This window comes from Pelophylax lessonae (genome assembly GCF_965119305.1).
Source record: "Pelophylax lessonae genome assembly, chromosome: 10".
NCBI lineage: Eukaryota > Metazoa > Chordata > Amphibia > Anura > Ranidae > Pelophylax > Pelophylax lessonae.
The window spans coordinates 17,654,857-17,666,902 of NC_138777.1; the positions used below are offsets into that span (position 1 = coordinate 17,654,857).

At 43.3% G+C, this 12,046-nt stretch overlaps 2 protein-coding genes across 2 annotated transcripts in view; both read left to right on the plus strand.

Annotated features, from left to right (window-relative positions):
• Positions 1–12,046, plus strand: part of LOC309565853 (uncharacterized protein) — a 227,274-nt gene that overhangs the window by 80,020 nt on the left and 135,208 nt on the right. The window lies entirely within an intron of this gene.
• LOC309565499 (uncharacterized protein) overlaps positions 1–12,046 on the plus strand; it is a gene marked incomplete at its 5' end in the record, with an annotated part of 60,426 nt that overhangs the window by 6,059 nt on the left and 42,321 nt on the right. The window contains one exon of the mRNA XM_082270469.1: positions 4,344–4,757. Within this exon, the coding sequence (XP_082126595.1) occupies positions 4,344–4,757 (414 nt within the window). The remainder of the gene's footprint in view (positions 1–4,343; positions 4,758–12,046) is intronic.

A 12,046-nucleotide genomic window follows, 5' to 3' on the forward strand; every position in this document is an offset into this window, starting at 1 on the left:
TTTTTTTCTTTCGTCTTTTGGGTTTTGATAGGGAGGGAGGGAGGGAGGGAGGGAGGGAGGGAAGAGAGAAAAAATGTAGGAATATAAGAGGTAAAAAGTGGAAGAGGAAGATTAAATTACGTGTTAAAAAATGTTGTAAATTTCACTTTGAAGTAAATGTTTGTATTTTGTTTTTTTTTTGTATGAATATTCCTGAATAAAAAATTTTATATTTGAAAAAAAAAAAAACCAAACCCCCTGGACCGTTTATTGAGTAACAAGTAAACGGGAGTAAAGATGGATGTGTGAAAATTCCCCTAGTGACTGTCTGCAGGTAATCAGAGGGAGACCCAAGAAGTCATCACCCAGCAAGCGCTACGGGGACACTGCTACACTTGGTTGTAACGAGTGATTATTTGAGTTACTGTTGCCTTTCTATCATCTCAAACCAGTCTGCCCATTCTCCTCTGACCTCTGACATCAACAAGGCATTTTCCTCCACACAACTGCCCCTCACTGGATATGTTCTCTTTTTTTGGACCATTCTCTGTAAACCCAAGAGATGGTTGTGTGTGAAAATTTAAGTAGATCAGCAGTTTTTGAAATAATCAGACCAGCCCGTGTGCCACCAACAACCATGCCACGTTCAGTGTCACTTAAATCCCCTTCCTTCCCCATTCTGATGCCCCGTTTGAGCTTCAGCAAGTCGTCTTCACAACATCTAGATGCCTAAATGTAATGAGTTGTTGCCCTGTGATTGGTTGATTAGCAATTTGTGTTACTAAGCAAGTGAACAGGTGTACTTAATAAAGTGGCCGGTGAGTGTATGTATGATAAAGCGAAAAAATAAGTCACAGGGTTCAGCTTTGAGGAGATCCTGTTACTACATTGCTGATACTAAAATAGGTCCAGCCTGTAAAACCAGATGCCGTATACATAACTTAGTGGCAGCCTGTGTGCTGAAATGCCACTGACATCTTGGCTGCCTCCTCAGCACTGCATAGCCTACTGTCAAGTTTTCTCTAATGCCTGCGCCCAGCAATCTTCATTGAATCCTATAAACAGTTTGTACCGCTGTCCTGCCATGTTTTAAAAGTCCATTTAGTTGCTCACTAACGTGCAATCTAAAGTACCTATGTATAAAGCATTTGCTGTGCAGATGTCTACGCATTCGCACAGGCACCACAAATGTGTGCCATATTGTTTGTAAGGCAATTATCTTCTATGTCTCTAGATATATATAGTAGCGCAAACTTATCAAAAAGAAAGTGCCATAAATAATGTACAAAAAACTGCACAAAGTCCAATGGTTCGACAAATATTACACTAGCAGCAGGAAATGATCAGAGTATCATAAAACAGTCCATGTTTTTTCAATCTATTTCCTGGGATGGCTGTGCAAAGAAATGTGTATTTCAAAGGGGTCACCACCACCACCGTGCTCCAAAGGGGAGGAGAAGTGCCCACTCACCAGATGCTGTGGCCCAACCGACTTTCGTGTTTGGGCATTCGAGCCTGTAATGATGGTCACTGGTCCGGAAAATCCACGCCACGGATCACACCAGCATAATCAGTAAAAGCTCAGCAGCATATGGAGAGAAACAGCACAAACCCAATAGCGTGATACCGTTTTAAAAAACTTTATTCAATAAAACATAAGGTAACACACTCACATTTCTTGCATGTCATCAAACGCATATCACAGTCATCATTAGGAGAAGGATGCCCTTCGGGAACTGACGTCCAAGCTCCACGCCGTGGACCCCACGCCTTCTGGGTGTTCCAAACTCCTCTTACAAACACCTGGTTACACCGCCTGGTCACGCCCCGACGCGTTTCGTGATTTCCACTTCTTCCCTGGGACGCTCCCTTTGGAGCACGGTGGTGGTGGTGACCCCTTTGAAATACACATTTCTTTGCACAGCCATCCCAGGAAATAGATTGAAAAAACATGGACTGTTTTATGATACTCTGATCATTTCCTGCTGCTAGTGTAATATTTGTCGAACCATTGGACTTTGTGCAGTTTTTTGTACATTATTTATGGCACTTTCTTTTTGATAAGTTTGCGCTACTACATATATCTAGAGATATTGTGGAGTATCTGTCTATTATATATCTATTTTATACATTTTTGGTCAAGTAGCTGCATAGCCATTTTATTCATCAGGCGAGTGGTCCTCATTTTAGCGCTTGGGTTAGCTTATTTTTATTTGTGTGGCTTTCGGTGGGCATTTAAGCTTTCTTATTATACAATTATCTTCTATGATCGTCAGCTCCATCTAGTGGCCATAATGGGGTATTTTCCTGAAACTCCTGATGTAATAAAAAATTCTGTATTATGGCCACTAGAAAGGGATGACGATCATAGGAGATAGTCATATTACAAACAATATGACAGACGTTTGTGGTGCCCATCCAAAGACATTCACCACAGAGAACATTTTATACATAAACCCCTAAGTTTCTTTAGTATGCTGGAAAATTTGTCTTTGATTGTTCATAGCATTGGATTATTTTTATTGGCTGAGTCAAGCAGAATGTCCCAGTTGGTTCAATGGATAAAGAAAAGACAGACAGATCTAGGAACACTATGCTGTCTGAGAAACATAAGCTTGGCTGGCGGATAAAATGGATAAGTATGGTACCCCTGGTCTGCACATTTTCTGCCCCCCGGCTTTCATGTAAACCTTCTCCCTTTGTAAGTGGTTGGGTGGCTGTGGCCCCTTGCCTTTCTTTCCTCTTCTTTCCTCCCCTTGTTCTTAAAGGCGTTTCCCCTTACCCTGGCCCCTGCTTTTTTGAGCACCTTTTTGGGTCACGAGATCAACACCTGAACTTTGGTTACATCACCATTGGATGTGATACATTCCTGATGCTGAAATGGGTTTTTCATACATATATGAAAAATTTATTTCTAATATCGCTTTGATGATTTGTAAGCGAGATTATGCTTATGTATGTACAGTACACATGCCCTTGTAACCCTAAAAAACAAATCAAGTAAGTACCTTGTGCTAAAGAACATGAAAAGACAAGCTGACCCCATAGAACCCATCATTCTAGATGTAAAGACCCCGGTGCCCAACCTGTAGCGGTTTGGCTGTTTGATCCCAGCAGTCCCTTTCCCAGGAGCATAAAAGGGATAGAGGCAATATGCTAACTTCCTGTGACATGCACCCAGCCTCTCTGCTTTCTGCAGCATTTTTAGTACCCAACCTAACCTGTAGCATGTCCATAGTCTCTGTCCGTCATTTCTTTTAGTATGTTTGCAGTCTCAGGCTACCCTTTCTAGTGTAGCGCTACCTCCTTAGGAGCCGCTGAGTTTTCGGTCCTCCTATAGTCTGCACAGCCAGGCAACACACATTTTCCAACTTGCATAGAGGTATATAGGATGCCCATCTAGACTTGAAGCAAACTCTTCTGCACAAACAAAATACATAAAGGTGGATCCTTGACTTTCTACTCCCTCTGGAGTGACTTCTGTCTGTTAACGGATCAGTAATACAGTCTCTGTAAGAAGCACTTGGTCCCCTTTAAATGAACCTCTTCAGACCCTAGCTAGAAACTACCAGCCCACCTGGCTGCCTTGAAGAGTATCCCAAAGCAAAAGGTTCCAGAACAGGCTTGAAGCAATGGCGCAGAGAAAACTGGTTGGGTATGGCACCTAGCAGCCCTCTCCCTTGTAGGCCCTGGGGTGTAGAGTTATTCACACTCTCCTTATCCTGCAGCTGAAGGTGAAATTTCTTATAGGCCTTTCGCTGGACTAGTTCCATTCCTGGCTCACAGGTTGCCCTTCTCCGATGGGCTGCAGGGCAGTGGCGATTCCTCCTTTAGCTTCCTTCCTCCTTCCAGCCTAGAGGCAGAACACTCTGGGCCCCCCCTCCAGGCCACACACAGCAGCACTTCAACACTCCATCTTCCACCCGACTCCCCTGCTGGCCAGGCTCCTCAAAATGTATTGGCTGGTTCAGCCACCCTGCCAGGTCTCCTGCCTGGGGATTGGCCAGATTTCCAAAAGAAATCAGATCAACACCTTCTGGCCATTGCCCACTAGCTTCTAGAAACTTCTCCAAGCTTCTAGAACTAGGTACCAGAGGGCTGACCTGCAAAGCCCTCCAGCCTGACCTAAAGTAAACCCTCTGATTCACACCCAGGCTTCTAACAAGCCTCTATCTACACTACCCAACTATGTACCCAAGAGGGTTCTACATCAGCACCACATATATTGAACATTATGTCTGGCCCTTTGGGTGTATCATGGGCTGCAGTTGCGGCCCCCTAGATCCACTGGTCAAAGCTTTTGCCCTTTAGACTTACAGTACTTACTTAGGCTCTTACTAAATTCTCATTTTCTCCTCTTGCAGTATCACCAAAGATTGTGGACATTACTGGAATAGATAATCTGAATCATGGGAAGAGCGCCAATCTATCCTGGATTGTGACAGGCTTTAAACCAAGAAACATTGAGATTAATGCCTATCTGCAGAGAGGTGATCAACAGCAAAAAATTGGTTCCTGGAAATACCCGCCAACAGGAGACCAGAATAATGATGTTGTAGATCACGCAGAGCAAGGGGAAAACATTGAGCTCCTTAACCAGGAAGGAAGAAAACAACCTTTCAAACCAAATTTGTCTTTCTTTTCCTGTAATTGTTTTTGTTCTACAAATATAACTCCGGACAAAAGGAATGATAGAGGGGCCAAACTTGTCATAGAAGTAAAACACGCTGCTCTAAAAACGACTCTCACCAAACCCCAGGAACTGAACATCAAAGGAGGTAAGTTAGAGAGATATAAAACTGTTTAAAAATATGAAAAGATTGCCTGGATGTATGTGATAGGAAATCTCTCCCAACAGGGTTATATAGTAAAAACAACTCCACATTTGGGAGAAAGGTTAGAACTTACAACATTACACAGATACATTACAAAGATACGTCTGTATCTTTTTTTTCCAAAGACAACTCACACCCCCCCCCCCCCCCCACACACACACACACACACATACACACATTTCTTGAAGGCATTTTATCCAACACTAAACAAAATGGCTGAAAATGAGCCCTGAAAGCCTATGAATGTTTAACCCCTTCCCGTTCACATAATGCATATGTGTGAAGGCGAAGAGGATGGGCAGTAATACCAACGTAAGACTGACAATTTACCCTGAAAGTGAAAGTGCAAATAAACCAAGAATGTCAAATTGCTCATCCCCCCCCCCCCCCCATATACAGTGGGTATAGAAAAGTAGAAAAGAATCACCCCCCTTTAAAATAATCAATTTTTTTTCTTTTACAGCCTGAAATGAAGAGAGACAGGTTTTTTTTGTTTTTTTAATCCAGCTGTACTTACTAGTTCAACTTTTATAACATCCAAGTGAAAGATACAACACCAACATGTCAGAATTTTTTTTTAAAAAATCCAAAAACAAAATCATTGAGTTAGAAAAAGGATCACCCCCTTGTATCAGTATTTAGTTGAACCACATTTTTCTTTAATTCCAGCCTTTAGTCTGTTGGGATTTGTCTCTACTAACTTTGCAGATCTACACTTTGCAATATTTGCCCACTCTGTTTTGCAGAGCTGCTCATAATCCATAACAGGATATTACTACCTCTTTACTGTAGGAATGGTGTTATTTGGATGGAGAGCTATATTGGATTTTATCGCCAGACATAGCGTTTGCTTTTGAGCCCAAATAATTAAATTTTAGTCTCATCTGACCACCTTAACCACTTAAGCCCCGAAAGATTTTACCCCCTTCCTGACCAGGGGGTATCTTGCGATTCGGCACTGCGTGATTTTAAGGGACAATTGCTTGGTCATGCGACGCTGTACCTAAACGAATTTGACGTCCTTTTTTTCCCACAAAAGCTTTCTTTTGGTGGTATTTGATCACCTGTGCGATTTTTTTGATCATGCGCTATAATCAAAAAAAGAGCGACAATTTTGCAAAAATAACAATATTTTTCAAATTTCTTTTATATGAAATTCCCCAAAAAAATGTATAAATCAAAATTTTTTTAAGTTTTTGGCCAATTTGTTTTCTGCTACCTATGTTTGGTAAAACAAAAATCACAATAAGCGTATTTTGATTGGTTTGCGCAAAAGTTATTGCGTTTACTAACTAAGGGAAAGATTTTTGTCATTTTTGTTGTTTTTTTTTTAACGAGTAATGGCAACGATCTGCGATTTTTTTTTTTGCGGGACTGCGACATTGTGGCGGACAGATCGGACCCTTGACTGACATTTTTGACACTTTTGGGGGTACCAGTGACATTACTACAGTAATCAGTGCTATACATATGCACTGTTACTGTAAAAATGACACTGGCAGTGAAGGGGTTAACTTTATTGGAGAGGGAGGAATTAAGTGTGTCCCTAGGGGCGTGATTCTAACTGTGCAGGGATGTGGCTGTGTGTGTAACAGCACAGATCAACTGTCCTACATAGCAGGACCGTTAGATCAGTGCTTTAACACAGGGGAGAATGACAGGCGGCTTTGTTTACATTAGCCGCCTGCCTTTCTCCCTTCACAGCAGACGATCGCGAGTGACCGGCGGACATCGGGTCCGCCGGTCACACGCACGGAGGTGTCCGCGAACGAGCCGAGGCGGGAGCGCGCCTCCGGTGGCGCGCGCCCGCCCGCTATTGGCTCCCAGGCTAGTGACGTACCGGTACGTCACTTTGCCTGGCCAGGGCTGACCACCGCAGTATATGTACTTGCGGAGGTCGGCAACTGATTAAACGCACCTTGAAGATTCTGAGGCCACATGGAAAAAGGTGTTATGGTCAGATGAGACTACAGTTGAATTATGGATTACAGGAGTGCAGTTCATTCTGCACTCCTGTGACCCATTTTCGGCCAACAGTGGGCTAAAGCCTGCCGTCACACAGCCAGTCCAGACTCAAGAAAGGTCCACCCAAATGCCTGAACCAGCACCGCCGAGAGCCTGAGCCAACCCCTCCCACCCTCTCCACAACCTTGCGCTCTAGTGAGCAATGAAGGGGAGAGCAGAGAGCCAGTGGCTGTCAGTCATGACTCATTGTTTAGAACGAAGGGGGAGAACTGAGTGATCAGCAGTGTTTAATCGCTCAGTTCTCAGTGCAGAGATGGCGTGGGACAGATGCTGCATCTGATCAATGTAACCACTAAGCTGAGTATAAATGTTTGTTTTTTTTACAATCCACAATCCTAAACTTTTTTTCATCAGCTGCTGAAAGTGCTTAAAAATGGAGTTTAATATCACTTTAAGCACTTGCCCACCAGCCGCCGTAGTTTTACTGCAGGAGGTCAGCTCTGTTTCGTGAAATGACGTACCTATACGTCGCTTTGTTTGACAAATAGTGTGGGTGCGTGCAATCACTCCCCATGGGGACAGAACGGCGGTCTGCATATGTAAACAAGGCAGACAGCTGTTCTGTCAGAGATGAACACAGGGATCCTGTGTTCCTCCAATTTAGGAATAGAGGTCTCTGTGTTCACTCAGTCAGTACAACCCCCCACACAGTTAGAAAACACTCCCTAGGAGCACACCTAACCCTTAGATTGCCCCTGGTGTTACCATTTCCCTGTCCGTGTCATTAGTACAGTAACAGTGCAAATTTTTAGCACTGATTACTGTAGTAATGTCACTGTTCCCCTCAAAAATGTCAGTTACGGGTCCGATCTGTCCACTGCAATGTCACAGTCCAGCTAAAAATCGCTGATTACCGCTATTACTAGTAAAGAAATAAATAAAAATTACATAAATCTTTCCCCTAGTTTGTAGACGCAATAACTTTTGCGCCAGCCAATCAATATACACTTACTGGGATTTTTTTTACCAAAAATATGTAGCAGAATACATATTGACCAAAACTGATGAAAAAAATTTGATTTTTTAAAGATTTTTTTATTGGGAATGTTTTATAGCAGAACTACTCACTGGTGGACATTGATAATGAATACTGATGTGGGAGAGTGGGGTGCTCCACCCAGAAGTCTGGTCATGACTCAATATGTAACAAACAAACAGAGTTGGGGGGCACACCCTAAACATACATTTCTAAGGTTGGTACTGCTATAGAGACCAATGTACAAATTGAACCATGGAGAATAGCGCACACAAAAACTAACACAAAAAGAGGTTTGGCTATATATATGGTGTGACTAACTCCCCATATTTACTTATTAAAATCAGATGTTTTTAAGTAGCCCTTGCAAGATTTATTTGTGTACAGCGTCGCACAACCGCACAATTGTCAGTTAAAATAACGCAGTGCCATATCACAAAAAATGGCCTGGTCATTGACGGGGTAAAACCTTCTGTAAAATCTTCTGTTCCTTAAGTGGTTCATTGTTTCTCTCCTTTCTCACCCTATTATTTTCCTGCCATTTCTTTATTAATTACGTTTTCACCATTACAGCTGAATTACACTGTTACCAGGGCTGGGACAAGGGGTGGGCAGGGGGGAGGCTGCCCTGGGTACAATGGTTTATTGCAGGGATGGGGGGCATTTTGACCCTAACCCTAAGGGAAGAGGGGGGTGCAGCTTGGCATCTTTGCCCTGGGCACTGGATGACCTTGTTCCTGCACTGACTGTTACATCCACGTTTTATGAGAGATAAAATAGATTCCTTAGATGTGTTGATATCCACCATGGCTTGCAGACATTGGGGAGTCTTCTCCTGTCCCCTGCTGATTTTTGTAGCCAAAATGGCTAGTAGTCCTCTTTGAGGCTTTGGTAAGGTGAGAATATATGTCTACATGAAAGGGATAATTTTATCAGCATCTAGCTGTCAAGTCTATCCTAGAAGCTTGCTCTTTCCTTTTCAAATGCTAATATCTGTCTGATTACTTAATACTGTGAATACTGTATCTTTATTAACACATGTAGCAGGTTTCCAGGCATTGGGCCTGATGCGGGTCTGTCATTGTTACCGGTTACCTCTCCAGCCCATGTGAGCTGCGACCTTGGGTGTGAGAACTGAGATATTGACAACTCCGGCATCTTTGTTTGGTTGCTTTATTGTATTTTTAGGGGATGGGAGAAGGGAATGAGTGGGATACTCCTTTGGCTCAAATATGTAAAAATAGCAAAAACGAGCGCTGTCTTGACGCCAGCCGACACCAGTCAACGCTTACTGGCGCTTTGAACACACTGCATCTCTGAAAGCTGTGCTGGAACTCCGATTTAAGTCCAGAAGATCCAGGACTGTAGAATATTGAACTTCTGACACTGCTGGCACTCAAAAGTCACTTACTACTCCCTCCAGCCTTGCACTGGCTTGACTTAGCTTGTTGTGAATTCCTGTATGTCTGCAACTCTTAACTGATGCACTACACACTGTGCACTGACTCTTTAGGGCTCAAACTGCAGGCGCCCCCTTTAACTCTTTAGGGTCCCCTGACTAGGTACCCCCTCTGTCAATTCAGGGTCCTCTACCTAGGTACCCCCTTTAAAGTTAGCTGACACTTGGATCCTAGAACCTTCTCCGGAGTGGTCCCCTCTGACTCCAGGCAGACCCCCAGGGGCAATCCTCAGTACTCACGACCTGTGTAGGTTTTCCTGGGACTGGACCCCTCTCACTCTCTGCTGGTTCTCGGTACACCGGATCCCCGCAGCTCAACTCAGCATCCACTGGATTCTCAGACAGCACCCCGAGACATCAACTTCCTCAAACAGGAGGAGAGGCATCCCTCCTGGGATCCTGCTCCCGCCAAACACGCTGAGTCATGCACTCCCCTCAGACTTAAACCAACTCCCAGAATCCCTTGCGGAGTAGTTACAAGCCTGAATGTGTCCCTGATTGGGTTTCCTCCACTGCCCTATGAGAAACCTCTCACAGAGCCAGTGGGGAGACTCCCCTCTCAGCAGACACACCTGGAAGCCATGACACCCTAACCAAAAAGAAATCATGGCCCTGCTGTTAGGCAGACAAGGCCCACTTTGCATTTACCTAGCACCTACCTGTATGGTGCTACACACAGAATTAAACTATATCTACAATTGCACCACTTCTACAGATCACATCTCAGCTACCGGCACAATTGGCCTACTCCTATATTTATGTTAAATCCACATTCACATTTATGTTACATACACATATGCAATACGCAATTTTTACATAGTTTCATTGATCCAGCTTAGACCAATGTAACTATAAAAAGAAATGGTGCAGCGCTAAATAATAAATGACATGAAACTGTTAAAACGTCCACATCCAGAAAGATAGTCCCAAAGGATTTCACATATCCGTGTGCAGCTTAAACCAGGGTGCAGAGGCCACCACAGACACCCAACAACACAGCCTCTTAGGCCCCGTTCACACTGGGGCGACGCTACTTTGCCGGGCGACCTCATAGGTCGCGGCACGCTGCTCTGACCGCGACCTCGGAGCAGCCGGCACGGACTTCATAACATTGAAGTCTATGCAGGTCGCTCCGGGTCGCCCCAAAGAAGCTCCGGACCCTTTTTCTAAGTCGGAGCGACTTTTGTCGCTCCTATTAGAACGGGTCCGCAGCTTCTCTATGGAAGGCGACCTACGGCGACCTGTCAGGTGACCAGGTTGCCTGACAGGTCGCCCCAGTGTGAACGGGGGATGACCATCCGTTTCTGACCCTCATTACAAAGGTCTAGAAAAGCGGTGTTCAAATCTCCAGCGGGCCCCTGGATTGGCAACAACCTCTTTCCTGCTCTCTCAAACAATCTCCCCCAGGACTTTAGATATCTCATGTAGAAACAAATGGAAACTCATCATGGTGCAGGCGTCTCAAGCCAATTTATTAATAGAATTAGTTAAAGGGTCTTACTCGCATTAAAGCAGTAAATAACCGGCATGTCTTTACAGTCTCGATCGGCATTTCAAACCTACAAGATGGCCACCGCGTCCCAGCATGTACTAGCGTTGTGCGTCTCCAGCTCCCCCCTACGCATTTCATCATTAAATTATGTTTTACAGGGGTGTGGTCTAACAGACGCCGTAATCCTATATATATGCGGGACAGCCGGATGGGGTGAAAGATTCCTAATTGCGTTCCAACCACCGGAGCTTCAGACACAACCCACTAACAGCATCTACATTTATCCTATATGCGTTACATAGTTAGGTTGAAGAAAGACACAAGTCCATCTGGCTCAACCAAAAAAAAACCAAAAAAAAACAGTAAAGAAAACCCAACCATGCAATCCCATATACACAATCCTATACCCGAAGTTGATCGAGAGGAAGGCGAAAAACCCCCAGCAAAGCATGATCCAATTTGCTACAGCAGGGGAAAAAAATTCCTTCCTGATCCCCCGAGAGGCATTCGGATATTCCCTGTATCAACTTTACCTATAAATATTAGTACCCATTTATATTATTATGTACACCCAGGAAAGAATCAACCTAATCAAAAGTTGATAGCGGAATCATACACAAGAAATAAAACGTATACTGACTTAAATTGCATATATGAAAGTTTGCCATTTCTAAATTCTATCTAGATCGAAAAAAGGCCAAGTTAGATGTAAATAATATAACCTAAAAATACCCATGCAGGACAATAGCCCCATCTTGCTGCCTCAAAACTTAATACATCAATAGAACATTATCAATATTCTTACACCAAAATACAAAAAATAAAATCATAAAAAATAACAATAAAAATATTTAAAAACCTATATAGAGGGTCAAAATGTATTCAAGCAAAATACAAACAAATTATCTCACGCATTAATAATAAACGCCTTCACATCCCTTTCTTTGTTCATACCAAAGGGGGGGTGTACGTCTTTGCTGTATAAATCCATCTTGTCTCGAGTTTAGAAACTCCACTTATCGCATTGCTGCCTCTCCAACTGCTCTTAAATGTATTTATATCCAGAAACACAGTTCCTTTTGAATTTCTGTCACGATGAGTATCATAATGTTTGGACAAGCTGTGTTTAGGGTACCCCTTTATAATATTTGCTATGTTTTCCTTTACCCTGACATGGAGCATATATAGTGCGACCTATATATTCAAGACCGCAGGGACAACGTATAAAATAAACAACGTATTTTGTTGTGCACGTAATAAAAGGCTTATTAGTAGAGTGT